The sequence below is a fragment of the Pristis pectinata genome, chromosome 18 (assembly GCF_009764475.1).
Source record: "Pristis pectinata isolate sPriPec2 chromosome 18, sPriPec2.1.pri, whole genome shotgun sequence".
Lineage (NCBI taxonomy): Eukaryota > Metazoa > Chordata > Chondrichthyes > Rhinopristiformes > Pristidae > Pristis > Pristis pectinata.
The window spans coordinates 8,618,168-8,637,985 of record NC_067422.1 but is presented as its reverse complement, the minus strand read 5'-3'; the positions used below and the strand labels follow the sequence as shown (position 1 = coordinate 8,637,985).

Here is a 19,818-nt window from a genome sequence, read left to right as displayed (position 1 = left end):
CTACAACAACATCCTTTTTAATTTCAGTTAATCACGTTACAGTCACCCCCATTGACCTATATTGCCTTGTTCACTCTTATTCTCAGACGTGCACCTGCCTTGAATCACATTAACAAGGGTTGAAGTGCATTCTCACCCAAAAGATGTTTTAACTCCATGTATTGGTCCTATTGGGTGCACAGTCCCTTACAGGACTTGCTTCTCGATGGATAGGATTAAGAAGTAGAGAAATACAAGCAGAAAATGATGGAAATACTCAGCAGGTCAGGCAGCATGTGTGGAAGGAAAAATAAAGTTAATGTTTCAGGTTCGACACCATCAGAACTAGGAAAAATAAAAAAAAACAAAATTTTAAGTTGCAGAGTAAGAGGGGGAAGGATGGATAGGACATGGAATATCTCTGTAAGAGGGAGAAGCTAGGGTTGCCGTGGTGATAAGCTGTTGATTGAACCCCTCTGGCTCATGGGTTAATGTAGGCTGTTAGAGAGGACACCCACAAGGGATCATGTAAAAGCTATGAATTATGGACCTATAAGAAATGCCCAGAAGGTCAGGCCATGCTGCTGAAGAGGGAAAAAGTGTCAGTGTTGCAGATGACTGACCTGCAGCAGAACAAACAGAAATATTCAGTTGTTGATTTTGATATCGAGTGCAGAATGCTGCAATGTGCTTGGTGGGAAGATGAGCTGTTGTGCCTCAAACTTGCGTTAGACCTTTTTCTAACAGTGCAGGAGGCCACAGACTGATGTAATGTCAGAGCGAAAGTAGGATAGAGAATTAAAGTGACTACCTCTAGACTGAAAGCTAGTGGTTCACAGAGCAGTCACCCAATCTGCATCTGGCTTCTCCAAAGTCGAGGAGACTATATTGTGGACACTGAATACAATACATTAGATTAGAAGAAATGCAAGTCAAAAACTTGGAAGGGCTGTTTGGGTTCATCGAGGGCGGAAAGGGGTAAAATGATGGGTGTTGCATCACCTGCAGTTGTGGTTGGTGAGGTAGGAGAGTGGATCAGAGAGTAAAGAAGGGAACCAGTCCCCTTGGAATGCTGGAAGGAGAGGGGAGGACATGCTGGCTTGTGGAATTTTGTTGAAGGTGGTGGAAGTTGTGAAGATACAGAATGAGTTTCCATCAGAGCACATAAATTTAAGAAATTAAGACTGGAATACTAAAGAATCTCTTTACCTGGGGAGTGAAATATGAAGCTTGTTATCCCAATCTGCATTTTCAGGTAGGTGTAAAAGTTTCCAAGGTACTACAAAGTAAAGAATTATCATCTCTTCAGCATCACTAAAACAGTTTTTCCAGTCATCTGAGTCCAGATGAAGGGTCTCTACCCAAAATGTCAATTGTCCATTTCCCTCTATAGATGTTGCTTGACCCACTGAGTACCTCCACTGCCTCTTTTGTGTTGCTCCAGATTCCAGCATCAGTAGTCTCTTGGGTTTCCAGTTTTTCCAGTCAGCATCATCAATGCTGCTTTGGGGAACATATGATTTTTCTATGTTACATCAATGACTACAGTTCAAAACTACTCTGTTGGCTCTATGAAGCCTTGGGGTATCCCCAAGTCGTGAAGGAGAGTGGTTGAGAACAGTAGAATGGAAGGAACTAAGGGGAAGCTACAAATGTATATGAGGGATAAAAAGAATTGAGAGTGAAATAAAATAAGTGGCTCAAATAGTGAGTGAATATTCCATAGACTAGGTAAGCTGAATGACCTGTCTGTACTGTATAATTCATATAGTAGTTCTGATAGGCAAAGAGAAATGTAGTTATCTTTTATGGGATTTTGATTAGTTTAAACACAACTGGGTCATTGAAGTCAATACACATGGGATTTTTTTTTATAATGCAGAAAAATGGATTAGCCAAAAAGAATTGATTGGCAAAATCCATATGTATCTGAACGCTCAGGCAAATGATTTGGATACAGAGATATAGAGATGAATTTTATGGTACTTTTGGACAAAAATTGCCCTTTTGGAAAGAAGGATTTAACTGGTGAAGCATAATTTCAAATTCAGAGACAATTCTATTTTTTATTTTGAAAGATTTCACAACAACCTTGATGGCCTAAATAAATGAATCCTTAGAAGAAGATCTATTTCTCAGGATATTCTTCCTTGCTGAGTATTTTTCTTAAGACAATTTTGGTATAGTGGCTTCAGAGTTTCATGATAATTAATCTGCACTATGGGGGAACAAAGAACTGACATCCTTCACTTACTGCTTTGACATTTTCTTTTTTGAACTTTTTGCAGAGCACACTGGCAGTGAATGCTTTTGCATGTAGGAATACTTATGGTTTATCTTTGCAGAAAGATCTTAAGGATAATTCTTGAATTTCCTTGAAGTGTGTGACGGACATACCTCATTATACATCTGATTCATCCCTTGTTTTTTTTTCAAAATTCCCTGCCTACAGCATTTTGGTTGTGTTTTCATACAATATGTAGAAACAAGGTCACCTGGGCCAAAGTCATTCAAGTTGTGCTCTGTGAACATGACCTCTTGTACCTACTTGACCCTTAAACTCACAGCAGTCATTTATTTCTATTGTGCCACCCGTTGCATTTCTTTGCTGCTACAGCACTGTCTCGACTCCATACCGACCCGACAATAGCCGTATTTCTCGAATTCCCCAAATGTTTATTCCTTATGCAGCCTCCACCCCCTTCCCTCTTCACGTGTCATTCTCTGAGACATCTAACATGACCTTATGGCATTTCCATCCTCTATGTAATTAGCCAACCTCCTGACAATTATTCCCCATTACAAAGAGAGATTCAGATAAAGACTACAGACTGTTGAATTTTAGAATTTTCGTAGGGATGGGTGGTGGCGGGTGAAGGTGGAGAGTAATGGAACCAGTTGTGGCATGACCTAAAATTACTTCACCCAGAACATGTGGATTTTTTCTTCCTCTGCACTTAAAATTGAAAACTGAATCATGCTCATATTTTCATTAAATAAACATCTATTATGAGTTGTTTATTAGTCTCACTATACTGGAACTAGCATTTTAGATCAAATATAGATCCACATTTGCTCCAGATTCCATTAAGGGTTTGCATTCTTTTAATGCAATTATTGTCAATTGTTCCCTATGCCGAATGAAAGTGTCTGAATACAGCTCTAAAGTGAGGAAGTACTTTGTTATGTAGTCACCATCTTATCTCTTCGATTTAAAACACTTTACCAGTGGATCTGTTCGCTTTGCATCTTTCACTGCTTAGCTAACAAAAAAAAAAGCCCAGGTTAATGTGAAAACATTTCAAAACAGTTTTAAAAAAGATAGATTCACCTTCATTGTTCTTATGACTCCATAAAACATCACAATCTTTACCATTGGTCGAATTGTTTATTACAGATGTCCATATCGATCAGGGGTAGCCATTTAGATAATCTTAGGAAAGAAAATTCATTATGGAAATGATATTGGTCAAAACTTGCATCTCTGATGGAGTGAAATTCCCTTCAGTTATTTGCCCTTACAGAGTTTAAAAGTAATATTTTAAGACTAAATTGAAACAAAGCTGATGAATGTCTTGACTCTTTTGTGTTCATCTATTATTTAACAGATTAATGTCCATTAGAGCCTCACATTATAGGGGATCTGGTCAGGTGGTATATTATTTATATTTTTTGTTGCCAGCTCAACTTAAAGAAGTTTGACTTTGGCAGCTGCTTAAAGATTCTTGCTCTGAAAAAATTGCTCTGCACTTAAAGATTAACATTTATAGTTTTGTTGTTTTAATTTATCCAGTCGTATTCTACTTTTGAACGCCAGAAAGTAAACCTGACTACTCAAAATCAATGAATTAACATTGGTGAAAGGCATTTAAAATGAGTGGATCTGGCTTCTTTTCAGTTATCGCTGCTAATTCAGGACAATATGTGCAAATTATATAGTGAAAATTTAATGTCACTGTAGTTGAAATTGTGTGACATTGTGTCACTTCATTTTGATGTACAGTTTGTCATCAGGGAAATATAAATATGGCAAATTTGTAATTAAAACTAGTCTGGATAAGATAAAACTACTATACGTGCAAGAAGATACCACAGCCCTCCATTGTAACTCGTTCTCACCTACATACAAGATTTTAAAAAAACCATGATCTCAAAATGCTCTTCCTTTTGAGCCTCATAGCCATATTTTGCATTACCACTTTTTTTAATGCACTTAATAATAAAATACCATCAATTTTATTTTTCGATCAGTGTAGAGGAGATGATGTTTAAAATACTTTAAATCAACCAAAATAATTTCATGGAGTGATAACAGATTTATTTTGTCAGAATTAGCACATTGTCCTAACACTTGAACACTGGTTTCAGGATTTATTTTTATATAATCATCTTGTGTGTGAACTACTGTGACATAGCAGTGTCAGCATTTTTAGGTCAATATCTACAATATTTAATTATTAGTGAAAATTACACTGAGTAGTTGACTTATTTCTATTGTATGCCAATGTGGGCTGCAAAATTAAAGGTCAAGTTGTCATTTACTTTTCGTTTGATCTGTCAATACATTTTCCTGGGTAATATAGTCAAACACGTAATAAAAGTGCATTGTTTAGAAAAATCATGCAGTGGTACTGTGTGTGTGGATATAAGTCGATAAGTGCCTGTCACCATTCATGTAAATCTTGTGTATTTTGTGTAGTTGCAGCAGAGATTTTATGTCAAATTCTATTAATTATAAAAACAAAAAATTTCTTAAAAATCAGTTATAAATGTGAAAAAATGTGACATTTGCATGTTTATTTTTAATACAATTACTCTGCATGTCAGGGGGATAGTAAAGAGAGTTCAATATATTTGTCTGTTGCAGAACCTGGAATTTATGCAGATTGTCACAGTGACCTTTGATGTTGCATTTTTCACTTAGTTTACAAATGAGGAATTTTATTGCCACCAATTTGAGAAAGGAATGGCTTTACAGGACAAATATAATTCCTATCCTGATATATAACCAGGTTTCCAGTTACTAATTTGTTGCTGTAATCACTAACTTGTGCAATCTGTTACAGTGGAACGAATGTTATCTTTAGGAAATGCTATAAACCATGTGTCATTAAACTATTATTTAAGATTGCTTGTTGCTACATATGTAGACATCTGTTTAGGGAATTAATAATGTTGCCATTTTTAAGCCTTTCCAAACAACTGTCTTTTCTTCCCTTAACTTTTAAAAGTTGCACTGAATGAACTCCACATGATTCAATCAACAAATGTTATATACTCCCAAACAAATTGCCTGTGCTGGCACATGGAATAGTAAGACAGATGTGCTTCTGCAATTTTTTTTCTGGCGTCAAAGGATTTGGCAATGGGATATAAATTTCTTCAGAGAAAATCATGCTTAATTAAAAAAACTTGGTGCATGTCTAAGCTGGTTAAGGAGCAAAGGACGCATTAGGCTGTAGGTATTGACCGTTTAGTTGAGGTGTGATTTAGCTGAGGAAAATGGCACTGTGTCAAGGTGTTTCTCATATTTTCTTAGAGCAGAGGAGAGAGTGATTTCGACCATCAAGTCCATGCTGGAAGCATTACCATTCATCACATTCCTCTACTTATTTCCTTGTAACCTGTTCTTTCACACATTTGATCTCCAATTAACACCTCCCTGATTCTCTCAACAGCCACTATTGCCAGGGGTAATTTACAGTCATCAATTTAACTAACAACCGGTGTGACTTTGGGATGAATCACAGGTTAAACACACAAACTTCCATTGATGGAAGGGACAAGAATCAGGACATAAAATGAAGATAGTTGGAAAAAGAATGACACAGTGGCTTTATTTTACGCAGTGCTTGGTTAGGACCTAAAGAACCATGCGAAGGGAGGGTTGTGGTGAGCTAATGGTGGAACTAGTGGAGGAAAGTTCAAGTATGGTATTCAGGAGGAGTCTTTGTAGATTTATGAAAGTTAAAAATTTACAGGGCTACAGGAGAGGGCAAGGGAGTTGAATTGTTCTTTCTTTGAACCTGGAAGACTTGGGTGAGCCAAAGGGCTCGTTTCATGCTGTAATCTTTGTATGATTCTGTGACATCGTGCACGACCTTGACTTCGGAATATAGTCATCATTCCTTCATCATTCTAACTCTGAACCTCCTGACCCAACAGTACTGTGGGAGTACCTCTATCAGGGGAACCGCAGTAGTTCAAAGTGGTAGCTGACCGTCGCCTTCTCAAGGTCTTTAAGGTTGGACAATGAATGTTGGCCTTGATGGCAATGCCAACATCCTGTAAAAAGAATAAAATTTTTAAATAAATTCCAATGCTAATTAAATGCTGCTTGAAACCTTGACGGGTTTGGATATGTATGTGTTTTGCAAATTTAGTTCACAACTGCAAGTTCACAATTAGTTAGGTCAATGTGTCTTGCTCATGGCTCGTTTCAGCTGCAGTTATCAATCTGAAGCTAAGATCTGTCTTCCACAATATCCCCCTAGTGCCCAAAGGCCAGTTTTTAAAATTAAGAGTGGAAGCAGCAGGTTTGAATTCCTAATTTAAGTTAAAATTAGTGATGAATTCTGGAATGTCTAATCGTATGTATAGACCCTATCAAAATAAAGCTTTCACCTCTACTCAACTTGGTAGTTAGTGTGAAACTCAAGCAAGAATTGGATCATTTGGTTTTGGTACATTTGAGCATGTACAAAATTATTAACCCCATTTTTGGGGGGAAAATGCATACATTTCCAATAAAGCGAATGGAATGCAGCATTTCCCTTAGCAGCCTTAAGGTCTATTTCTACAGGAGAATTGAACTCTGCCCCTTCTCCAGTGAGGCAAGGCTGATGCCCCTTCCATCCTCTGTCGCCATCCCCACCCTTCCCTCCCCCACCTGACTCCATCTGCCAATCAATCCTTCCTCACCTGGATCCACCTATTGCTTGCCAGCTCTTGCTACACCCCTCCTCCTCACCACTTTATTCTGGTCATCTCCCCTCTACTCTTTCAGTGCAGATAAAGGGTTTCGACCCAAAACGTCAACTGTCCATTTCCCTCCACAGATGCTGCCTAGCCTACTGAGTTCCTCCAGCATTTTACTTTTTACTCCACATTCAGGCATCTGCAGTCTCTTGTGTCTATAACGCCCAATGGTATCTAATGCTAATGTCCACTAATGTACTATTATCCACTGTTTTATTCATTTACATGTAAACTGTTGTATTTTGTAAGCAGTTTGCATCTTATATTAAATGCTGGAATCTGGAGCAAAATACAAACTGCTGGAGGAACTCAGCAGGTAGAGAAGCATCTGTGGAGGGAAGAGGATGGTCTATATTTTGAGTCAAGCCCCTGCATCAAATGGTCTTCACCCAAAATGCCGACCATCCCTTTCCCTCCACATATGCTGCTTGACCCCAGGTTGAAATGGCCATCGAAGCTACCAAACAGCTTGAATATTTGTCAGAATCTCTGTTCACAAATACTCAAAATCACTGAACACTAATCATGCTATAAAAGATTATAACTTGTTTAAAAAATTGCAGACAATGGAACATTAAAAACATCAGGGTGCAGGGTGTAGGAATCCTCTTCTAACTGTCTAATGTGCAAGAGTGCACAAATGTGCAGTCTTGAACTTCCTAACAGGTTAAAACTGCTACAAAATCGACTGTCATCTAAGATTGGCAGCAGAATTTCAGCTTCCTTCAGTTTCCCAGCACACGCACAGCACAGAAAACTGCTTACTGAATGAATGTCAGGTTTTGTTTTTATTCATTCAAGGGATGAGGGCTTTGCAGACTGAGCCGGCAGTCCTTGAGGTGTGGGTATTCCCACAATGCGGTTTGGGAGAGAGTTCCAGGATTTTGACTCTACAAACAGTGAAGGAATAGTGATGTATTTCCAAGTCAGGATGGTGTGTGGCTTGGAGGGCAACTTCCAGGTGGTGGTGTCCCCATGCTTTTGCTGCCCTTGTCCTTCTAGCTGGTAGAGGTCGTGGGTTTGGATGGTACTGTCTAAGGAGTCTTGGTGAGTTGCTGCAGTGCATCCTATAGATGGTGCAAACTGCATCTACTGTGCATCAGCGGTGGAGTGAGTAAATGGTTGTGGGCCTATCAAGCGGACTGCTGTGTCCTGTATGGTGTCAAGTTCCACGAGTTGTTGAAGCTGCACTCATCCAGACAAGTAGAGATTGAACCTGGTCGATGGAGATTTGATAACTCGCTGACAATCAACACAGGCCCATCTCAAGGATGTGTGGTTAGCCCACTGCTCTACTCTCTCTACACTCACGACTCTATGGCTAGACACAGCTCAGGAAGGCAACATCCATCACCCAGGACATGCCCTCTTTACATTACTACCATTGGGGAGGAGATACAGGAGCCTGTAGACCCACACTCAACATTTCAGGAGCAGCTTCTTCCCCTCCACCATCAGATTTCTGAACAGTCCATGAACACTACCTCATTATTCCTCTCTTGCACTATTTATTTACTTTTGTAACTTAGTGATTTTTATATCTTTATGTCTTGCACTGTACTGCTGCCGCAAAGCAACAACATTTGTCAGTGATAATAAACCTGATTCTGATAACTCCATTTATTTCACTGGAGAGGAATAGCTGTGAAGGAGAGAGGTCAAGTCCCAGGTAATTTTACAGAGCCCTTGAAATGGCCCTGAATTGGCCTATTCACTTGGAAATATCTTCACTGTTATTGTAAATCAAGTTTCTGTCAGCACAGAATCATGAGCTTCGAATCACCTTGATGCTTGTGCTTTTGAGTGTAAGCTAACATGTCTGATGCATTCTGGAAATATAGAGGTGTTGGGAAAAACTGGAATGGTATTCAGAAAATTCATATCTTTCACCAGCAAGAGTAGGCTTGCTCCATTCTTTAATCAATATTGGCTCAAGCTCTGCATATTTTTCTTGCATAAAACTTGAAGGCTGTCCAAGTGATCCTTGTCATGAGGGACTCCAAAGGTAGCCTCTAGAATTCAGTATGATTCCATTTTCACCTTATCCTTGAGATTTTCAATTTCAAATGTAGTCCTTTATAAAGTTTTCAGATGCAAGTAAATGTTACCATTAAGGATCACAATGGAAGGTATTTTGTCTCAGCACAAGTTAATCATCAGGATTTACTTGAAAGCAGAACCTTCCAACCTCACAGAATGGTATTTGTTTTTCTAGATTTTGAGTTATTTTTTTACAAGTGCAGGTTCGTAACAGCAAATGAACCATGTCTCATGAAATTGGGGACAGAAGATTTAAGGCAAAAATCCATTTACAAAACCAGAGTTACTTGAGCAAAATAATCAGCCTGCTGAGAAACCACAAAGGAACGTTGAATCTCTTCTGGCTTTGGTCGAGAAGTTTTGGTTTTTGTTTTGTAGAAGCTGGGGTTTTGGTGTTGGGGGGAAATAAATGTAAAAGTTGTAGATAGAGAAGGTGTTAGATAATACACAAACAAATATGCAGCCACAATATATAAAAGGGTTGGATCCTTTACTTTAAAGTCATTATTTATATCTGCATCTTTTTTTGATCTCAATTTTGAACTGAATCAAATATTTATCTTTTACTATCAATTGCAGATGTACACTGTTTGACATAAGTTCCTCTGTGAATGAGAAAAGAACTGAAATAAATTATGGTCAAGCAAAAAAACTGCAGTTATTACAGTCTAAATTGAAACAGAAATTGCTGCTAATACTCATTTTAGGTCCTCTTCACTTAGAAATATCTTCACTGCCATTATAAATCAAGTTTTTGTCAGCACAGACTCATGAGCTTCAAATCACCTTGATGCTTGTGCTTTTAATGTAAGCTAACATGTCTCATGCATTCTGGAAATATAGAGATGCTTGGAAAAACTGAAGTGGTATTCAGTTGGCCTCTTCCCTTGGAAGTATCTTCATTGCTGAAAAGTCTTGACCTGAAACATTTAACTCTGGATTAGGTGGCATCTACGGAAGGAGAAACAAAGAATATTTCCAGCATTTTCTGTTTTTATGTACAATGATCATTTCATATAATTTATTTAATTATTAAAATCTAATGTTATTCTAATGTTTTTGAAATGTGGGACATGTTAGATTCTTAGGGCAGTCTTTTTCATAAGATTGAAATTTGTTATATTTTCTCCTCAAAACTGCTAGCAGATCTACATCTGATCACTGGCACTATAATATAATATTTTCACCTCCAGAGGATTATCCTTGGTTCCATAAGGAATACAGAAGGGCATGCTGGTAGCAGCAGGGGTACCTGGCAAAGCTGCCACAGAGAACATGCAAACATACAGGTTAGAAGTAGGGTAGGCCAGTTGGCACCTCAAGCTTGCTTTGCCATTTAATAAGGTCACGGTTGATCTGACTGCAACCTCAACTCTGCATTCCTGTCTACCCACACTAACCTTTTGCCCTTATTGTGAATCTCTCTACCTCCCCCCGAAAGCTATTCAAAGAGTGCGGAAGAGATTCTCCAGGATGTTACCTGGAATGGAGGGCTTTAGTTACAAAGGAGAGATTGGACAGGCTGGGATTGTTCTCACTGGATCACAGGAAGTTTATAAAATTATGAGGGGCATAGATAGATTAGATGGTCACAGTCTTTTTCTAAAAGTAGGGGAGTATAAAACTGGAGGGACATAGTTTTAAGGTGAGAGGGGAAAGAGTGAAAGGAGATCTGAAGGGCAGGTTTTCCACGTAGAGGGTGGTGGGTACATGGAACAAGCTGCCAGAGGAGGTGGTAGATGCGGGTACAATCACAATGTTTTTAAAAAGCATTTTGACAGGTACCTGATAGGAAAGGCAGAAGGACATGTACCAAATGCATGCAAATGGAATTGGCATGGGTAGGCATCTTGGTCAACATGGACGAGTGGAGCTGAAGGGCCTGTTTCCACTCTGTACAACTCTATGACACTATGACTCTGCTTCTACAACCTTTCGAGGAAGGAAGTTCCAGACCCTCAATGTTCTGAAAATATTTCACCTCCTCTCTCTTAGCTCGCAACTTCTTATTTTTAAGATTCAGTTATAAAGATTAAAGTTTCAGGTTCTCCCCCATGAAGAAAATTCCCTCTCCATATTAAGACCTAATCTGTGTAAGACCCTTCAGGATCTTGTTTTTTTGTAAAATCGCCTCTCATTCTTCTGGTCCCCAGCAGACCACAATAGTAGCTTAGTAGACATGCCAAGAAATAGTCTAGTAAGCTACTTCCAAAGCATTAAAATCCTTCCCGATAAGGATACCGATAACTATGCATTGTGCTCCACAAGTGGCCTCACCAATGCCCTATTTAACTGAAGCATAATCTCCCTACTTTTGTGTTGAATTCCCCAACAATAAGTGATAACGTTCTGTTATCCTAATTATTTGCAGTATCTGCATATTAACTTTTTGTGAATCATTCACCAGGGCATGCAGATCCTTCTGCTTCTCAGAGTAGTGCAATTTTAAACAATTTAGATTATATCATTGTGGGAGTCAAAAGGCAATTCCGTGTGAAGTTAGACAATTGGATGCACGACAGCTGTGGCAGGGTTTGCATTGGTCATTACTTCCCTATAAGGTGAAACCTAACAGCATAAATGGCAGTGATGCTTCACTCCCCAAAGCACTCAACACCTTTTACGTACACTTTGAAAGGGAGAATAACACTACACCTGTGCAAATCCCTACAGCATCTGGTGACCCTGTGATCTCTGTCTCAGAGGCCGACGTCAGAACATACTTCAAGAGGGTGAACCCTCGCAAGTTGTCAGGCCCCGATGGTGTACCTGGCAGGGTACTGAAAATCTGTGCTGACCACTAGTTGGCTTGTTTAAGGACATCTTCAACCTCTCACTGCTGCAGTCAGAGGTTCCCACCTGCTTCAAAAGGGCGTCGATCATACTGGTGCCCAACAAGAGCATGGTGAGCTACCTCAACGACTGTCAACCCAGTAGCACTCACACCTACTGTGATGAAGTTCTTTGAGAGGTTGGTGATGGCTAGAGTTAATTTTGCCTGAGTAAGGACCTGGACCCACTGCAATTTGCCTGCCGCCACAGCAGGTCTACAGCGGACGCAGTCTCACTGGATCTCCATTGGCTCTGGAGCACCTCAACAACAGCAATACATACATCAGGCTGCTGTTGCTCGATTACAGCTCGGGTTCAACATCATCCTCTCAGTACTAATCAACAAGCTTCAAAACCTGGGCGTCTGTACCTCCCTCTGCAACTGTATCCTCAACTTCCTTATTGGAGACCACAGTCAGTGCAGATCAGTAATAACATCTCCTCGCTGACAATTAGCACAGGCGCACGTCAAGGATACGTGCTTAGCCCGCTGCTCTACTCTCTCTACACTCATGACCGGGTGGCTAGGCACAGCTCAAATGCATCTATAAATTTGCTGATGCCACCACTGTTGTTGGCAGAATCTCAGATGGCGATGAGGAGGCGTACAGGAGTGAGATAGATCGGCTGGTTGAGTGGTGTAGCAGCAACAACAACCTCGCACTCAACGTCAGCAAGACCAAGGAATTGATTGTGGACTTCAGGAAGGGGAAGTCAGGAGAACACACACCAGTCCTCATTGAGGGGTTAGCAGTGGGAAGAGTGAGCAGCTTCAAGTTCCTGGTGTCAACATCTCAGAGGATCTATCTTGGGCCCAACACATTGATGCAATCATAAGAAGGCACACCAGCAGCTCTACTTCATTAGGAGTTTCAGGAGATTCGGTACGTCACCAAAGACTCCTGCAAATTTTCTACATTTGTACAGTGGAGAGCATTCTGACTGGTTGCATCCACCGCCTGGTATGGAGGCTCCAATGTGCAGGATTGAAAGAGGCTGCAGAGGGTTGTAGACTCAGCCAGCTCCATCACTGGGACAGTCCTCCCGCCGTTGAGGACATCTTCAAGAGGCAGCGCCTCAAGGAGGCGGCATCCATCATTGAAGACCCTCGCCAGCTGGGACATGCCCTCTTCACGTTACTGCCATCGGGGAGGAGGTACAGGAGCCTGAAGACCCACACTCAACGTTCAGGAACATCTTCTTCCCCTCCGCCATCAGATTTCTGAACAGTCCATGAACACTACCTCATTATTCCTCTTTTGCACTATTTATTTATTTTTGTAATTTTTATGTCTTGTACTGTACTGCTGCTGCAAAACAACAAATTTCATGACGTATGTCAGTGATAATAAACCTGATTCTGATGTGATTCTTTTATATTCTTCCTGCTAAAAAGGACAATTTCAATTTTTCCCACATTTTCTACATATGCCTAATCATTGTGCAATCAATTAACCTATCTGAATCAAGTCTCTTTATGTCCTCTTGACAACTTGCATTCCTACCTATCTTTGTGTCATCAGTAAATTTAGGAGCCATGTTGTTGGTGTCTTCATCCATGTCATTTGGATAAATTGTAAAACATTTGAGGCAGCAGCACTAAGCCTAGTGATGCATGATTACTTACTCCAGATGAAGGGTCTCCAACCTGAGATGTTATCTCTGTTTCTTTTCCCACAGATGCAGCCTAACCTGCTCAGCATTTTCTGTTTACATACAAGTCAAAAAGACCTATTTATGTCTACTCTTCTTGTTAGCTGGCCAACCCATGTCAATATGCTACCACCTATACCATGGGTGTTTATTTTCCACAATAACCTTTGAACAGCCTTGACCTTTAATAGCATTGCGGTTGGCAGGTTTCCCACCATCAATATACTGGGAGGTGAGGGTGAGCCTCCAGGAACTAGAAATTCAACTGGAAGCAACCACACCAATGTTGCGGCAAAGAGACCACATCAGAAGCAGAGTATCCATTGGCGAGCGGTTGCCCTCTTGACATCCAAGACCCTTCCACCATCTACAAGACATCACTCTGTTAACATGATGGAGTACTCTTCATCTGGTTGAATGAGTGCATTCAACACTCAAAAGGCTCAATGTTATCCAGTATAAAGCAGCACATTTGATTGACACCCCATCCACCACCTCAGATGTTAATTCCTTTACTACTGATGAACAGTAGCTGCAGTATATGCCATCTATAAAAGGCATTGCTGTTACTCACCAACATGACATGGATAGCACCTTCCAAGCCTACGACCTCTGCTGATTACAGAGGGGTACATGGGAATGCTGTCGCCTACAGTCGCACGTATCCAGACCTGGGAATGTATAGCTGGTCCTTCATCATTGCTGAATATAATTCCTGGAACTTCCTCCACAACATTTTGGGAGCAGCAGTGCAAGAAGATGCCTCACTGCTACTTATGGGTGGGCAATAAAGGTTGGCCTTGCACTTACAGCCACCTCCTGAATATGAGCTTGTTGAAACTTCTGCCAATATATCTCCCGTGCCACTATGTGTCTGCTTTAGTACCAATCTGGTGGCAGCAGTTAGTTTAATGAGTTCTTATTTAATATGTACATGAAATAAAATTGTTAGGTGGGATAATACTGTAAAGTGGGAGAGTGCAGTGTATTGTCAGCTTGGAATGGGAGAGTGAACATCTTAAATCATTTATATCTTTATCTCTTTGATCTTAATAGTTATCTAACTCTTCTGAACATCAGGCAGGCATTCAAGCCTACGCACACACTGTACAACTATAATCTATGCCGTTGACCTCTATAGCAACAGCACAGCTTATGCATAAAGTTGTGCACAAAAAGTTGCTTATTTTCATGGTTTGCAATCTGATTTTGTACTTAATCATTTCCTTTGTTCTAACCTTTCATACAAAAGTACACTTGTATTACTGTCAGTGGAGTATAGATTCCTGTGTTGAGGGGTTATCTAATGAAGAGCAAGTGAGTAAGATTGCCTAAGCTCAATCAGGCACCACAAGATTTTGAGAGGCTGGATGCTAAGATGTGTTTCGTCAGGATGGAGAGTCTAAAATGGCATCGTCACAGGATAAGAGGTAGCCACTAGGACAGATGAGAAATTTCTTTACACAGTTTTGTAAATCTTTGCCTCAGGAAGCAATGGGATGCTCAGTCTCTGAGTATATTCAAGATTTTTGGACGTTAAGGGAATTGGAGGATATTGGCATCAAATGGGAAAGTGACCTTGAGGTGCAGGATCATCCATGATCTAATTGAACAGCAGAGCAAACTCTAAGGATAGCCTGGCTTACTACTGCTTCTATTGTGCTATTATGAGAATTCTATTACTGTAATGAAGCCAATCAAAGTTTGCCGTATGAGCTTATTTATCTATTGAAGCCAGTTAAGTACAAATTTAACTATGAAGTGAAAAATCAATACACACTCGAGGATCATCTACTGCACTATCTTGTTTATGGCCTCTGGTTTTATTACTGTTTTCAATATGCAATGATGTGGACTATTGCAATTTAAATTACCTTACTCCTCAATGTCTTAGCTTCATATTTTCAATATTGTGATACTTTTTGTCACATTTGAAATATGTACATCCAAGATGTATAGACCCTCAGTGAGTTACGTGATTTACTTCAGATTCCAGTATCTGCAGTCTCTCGTGTCTCTCTTAAATAAGTTGAGTTATTTATTATGCCTATTTTTGACTGATTTGAACCTTTTATAACTCAGTGCTTAATAGCTGCTAGCAAGTGATTTTAAAATTCTGAGGAAGCAACTGATTAATTGTCTAATTAGTCTGGAGTGACTGTCCAGATAAACATTATTCTATATTTATGTCTATGGAAACGCAATTGTACTTCCAACTTTCTATATCATGGCAATTAGTTATGTAGATTATTTCATAGACATTAGGGATTTTGAGTATAGTATGTCTTTGAAGTTACATTGTTATTGATGGGACATGAAATTTGTCAATTGACTTCTAAAACAAGCAGTCATCCTTAGAGAAGGCTTTTCACCTGGGTAGAAGACTATTCAATAGTCGGTATGTTGCACACCCATTCCAGAGGAGAGGAGATCTTGATAACCTTTATTGTTATAATTTCATTGACAGGCAAATCTACTCTAGAATTGTTTGTGTCTTTACCTAATAACATGTATTGCTGTTTTCTTTTATTTTTTCAGTCTTGCCAAGCTGATCTGGTAAAAGACAATGGTCACAAGTACTTCCTCTCTGTTCTGGCAGACCCATATATGCCGGTAAGTTTCCTTTCCCTTAATTCTGTATGCCAACACTATTTTTTAAACAAGCTCTCAAGGGAACAACAGCCTGTACTTTAAAGCAAGTGAAGACTCTTATTTAAGTCTTACCTCTGTTGTGCAGGGCAAGGAAATAGTAATTTGCCTTATAACGACTGTTGTAAATGAGGCATCAGCTATGCATTTAAATAGATGAATAAATGAAAGGTTAGCAATAAATAAGTAGAAAGTTAAATTTGTTCAGCATCTTTTCACAGTTTCAGTTTGGCCCAAAGCTCTTAACAAATTAATTTTAGAGTCATGGAGCTGTACAGCACAGAAACAAGCACATCGCCTTCATGCTGACCATCAAGCACCCATTTTACTTTTAATCCCAGTTTTTCTCTCTCATTCCAATCAACTGCCCCCAATTATCCTACCGCCTCCTATAGGGGCAATTTCCAGCAGCCAATTAACCTACCAACCAGTACATTTTGACACCCGGGAGCAAACCAGAGCATCCAGAGGAAACCCATACAGTCACGGGGGAAACGTACAATCTCAACACACAAATGTAATTGCTGTTACCTAAACCTAAATGGCAGGCAAACTTGCACGGATCAAACTCCATAGAGAGCAGTGGAATAAACTGTACATTAATCTGTTTTGGTGATGTTTGTTGGGCTTTAGATATTATGAAGGGCACTGGGAGAATCCTTTGCTGCTCTTCCAGTTGTGCCATGGAATGTTTCGAGAGGATAGATGGAGTCCTGGTTTTGCACATCATCCACGTCTCGACGCCGCAGATTGTTCCCCTTGAGCCTGCTTCACTAAGATCATGGTTTCATGTTGTATGGCCACCTATTTTCCATACCTGATTGAATATCCAGCTCAAAAAACTGACTGGCCTCATCCTGTTCCGACCTTATTTTTCATATCATCTAAGATTTTCTGTTTTGAAGTGAGAAGGATAACGCTGAGCCAAGGTTGTACAATCATTCCATACAGCAGCAGAATACTGCAGATGCTTGAAATCTGAAACAGAAGGAAAAATCTGATCACAGGTCAACCAGCATCTACAGAAAGTGAAACAGATATCAAGTCAATGACTTTCCCAATTGCTGCCTGAGCTAAGTCTTTCAGTACCATTGTTGTATTGTGAAGCAACAAGATGTGTTGTAATTTGGAACGCAGAATTGACAGATACAGTATGCTACCATGTTTCTGCTGGCAGAATTGTGTAAACTTGTGTAACTTTGTAGGCAGTTCAATTCTTGGGATTTTAGAATGTCAAACAAAAGTGTGCCAAAAAGATGAAAACAGTATAATAAAAAGTTTGGTCATCAAGTTCATTCAGGTGCCATGTTTCAGCCTCTTACTACTGGAATGCAACTTGACACAGAAGATTGACAGTCGTATTGAAGGATGGGAACAGGCTAAAGGCCCATTTTCTTCTTGGTTCTCACTTTATTTTGTATGTTGCAAATAATGGATTTCACAATTGCTTATATATATGGCTGTGCTAATTTAAGTTTCTTTTTGTTTAGGCTGAGCACAGAACAATGGCAGCTTTTATTTTAGCCCGTAATTGTCAATAGCTATAATACGGGACAGGTAAGTGATAGCCTAAATTTAATAAAAACCCTTGCATTTATTTTATGCTTATTGACTTTGGGGCATCCTTGTGTTTTTTTATAGCCAGTGAAATATTTTTGAAGATTTGTCACTGTTACCATCAAGAAATATGGCAGTTCATTTCTGCATGGCAAGTTCCCATTCAAAGCAGTGATAATCTATTTTAATGATATTCATTGAGAGAGAAATACTTGCAAGATTACAGATGATATCTCCCCTGCTTTTTCTAGAAACAATGCCATGTTTCAATGATCGGACAGTGTAGGTTCGTTTTGTATAAAGCTGAGACGCATCTTATCGAAACAAATGATTGCTGGTGGGTGTGTGCATTTTGTTCCGTGGCAGAATTTAAAGGAGCTTGGTTGTTACATGGTTTGGGCTTTAGCCCATGGACTCTTTTTCACCCAGAGAGTGGTGAGTACCTGGACAGTGCAGTTCTACATTTTTTTTCCCAAAATATCGACACTCTAGCAGCGCAACACCTCCATTGGTAATGCATTGATCTGTCAGTCCAGAATTTTGTTCTGATTCTCTGAAGTGAGATTGGAACCCATAACCTTCTGACCAAGTGCAACTGACTAAGCCACAAAGACAAAGTTATTTATGTATTTATAAAATATATGCCATAGTAGCTATTAACCATTGCGAGGAATGTTAACCAAATGTATGTTTTTTCTTTACTCTGAGCGATTTTGGTGATTTTCTATTTTAATCTCAAAGAATTCTCATATTCTTATGCGCTCCTGAGTTAATTTATAAGTTTTATGGTAAGACATGGAATTCTTGACAGTTTCTCCAAAAAGCTTGAAAATAAAAGTTGCCCAGTAAAAATCCATTAAAAATATTTTTGTTTTGGTTGCCACCTCTCCCCTGACCCTATTTACAGCATGATGCATCTTCTATATTAATATTCAGGACACTTGCCCATTTCCAAATCAAGAACATACTTCTCTTATGAATATCAAGGGAGAATTTGTATTAACTCAGCTACTTTCTAATAGAACTACCCCTGAAACTGTTACATTGTTTTGCCCCCTAAAGTTTATCCTTTGGAATTTTATCTAACTTATAAAAACACTCCCTTCAGAATTTTATCTAACTTATAAAAAAACTCCATTATAACTGCTCTTACATGAATATAAGTAATTGCATATTTGCTTGTCTTAAATGCAAGCCCAAAATTCAGAGAAGCAAAACAACAGAGCTCTTGTAAACATGTAGAGGAATCAGCATCACATTCTCTCTACATTTTCACGTGCTTTTAGCTCATGATTTTGCAGTATGATTTCTGTGGCTTGTTTCGTTCCTTTGCTACCACAATGCCTTGTTACATCAGGATGAAGCAAGGGCTAACCATGTGGCCCCATGAGTCTGCTTGACCATGGCTCAAATTACATTGATGTCCAATCCCCCTTTCGTCTGAAGCGAGTCTCCCTGAATGGAGAAAGATGGTGAGATCTCTGCAAGTCTACGTGTCATTGCCCTATGTGCTGTTGTACCTGGAGCTTGTAGTTTCTATTTCCAGTTTTGTAGATGCACGTCCCCCAGTTTCTCACTGTGAGTCATCGATTATTGAATGTATTGTAATCATGTCCCCTTTTGGTTTTATTATAATTCTGGTTTCTATTACCCCAGATTAAATTTTTGTTAAAACAAGAGGCACGCACTCTTACCTGATCCCACTCTAAATTAGATTTGTTTCTTGCAAATTCCCAGGGCAAACATTTTGTTTTATTTTGGGTCCTTCCAGCAGTATGGTTCTCAAGTTTTGGGTATCTGTTGCAGAGTGAATTGTGGAAATTCTATAATTTCCTTATTCAATGGCCCTCATTCAGTTTTTGCCCAGCACATTTTGATTAGCAGGGAGGATTTTTTTAAATGAACATTTTACTTAAAAACCATCCAAAGTAGATTTATGCTAACAACACAGAAGTCAAAGGTCCTTTGTAAAATGCTGGATCTCACAGCCCAGCTCGCACACATTTGTTTACAATGTTCTTTGGCATTTGTGTACGATGGTCTTTGGCAATGCCATTTCTGAAACTGAGAAAGCAAAAAAGTACTGTTGCTTTCACGTGAACAAGCAGAAATCCAGATAACAATTATGTG

The 19,818-nt window shown here is 39.4% G+C and overlaps 1 protein-coding gene across 1 annotated transcript in view; it reads left to right on the top strand.

Moving 5' to 3' along the window:
• Positions 1–19,818, top strand: part of rptor (regulatory associated protein of MTOR, complex 1) — a 345,813-nt gene that overhangs the window by 185,365 nt on the left and 140,630 nt on the right. The window contains 3 exon segments of the mRNA XM_052032980.1: positions 16,021–16,095; positions 17,622–17,657; positions 17,659–17,688. Of these exon segments, the coding sequence (XP_051888940.1) occupies positions 16,021–16,095; positions 17,622–17,657; positions 17,659–17,688 (141 nt within the window).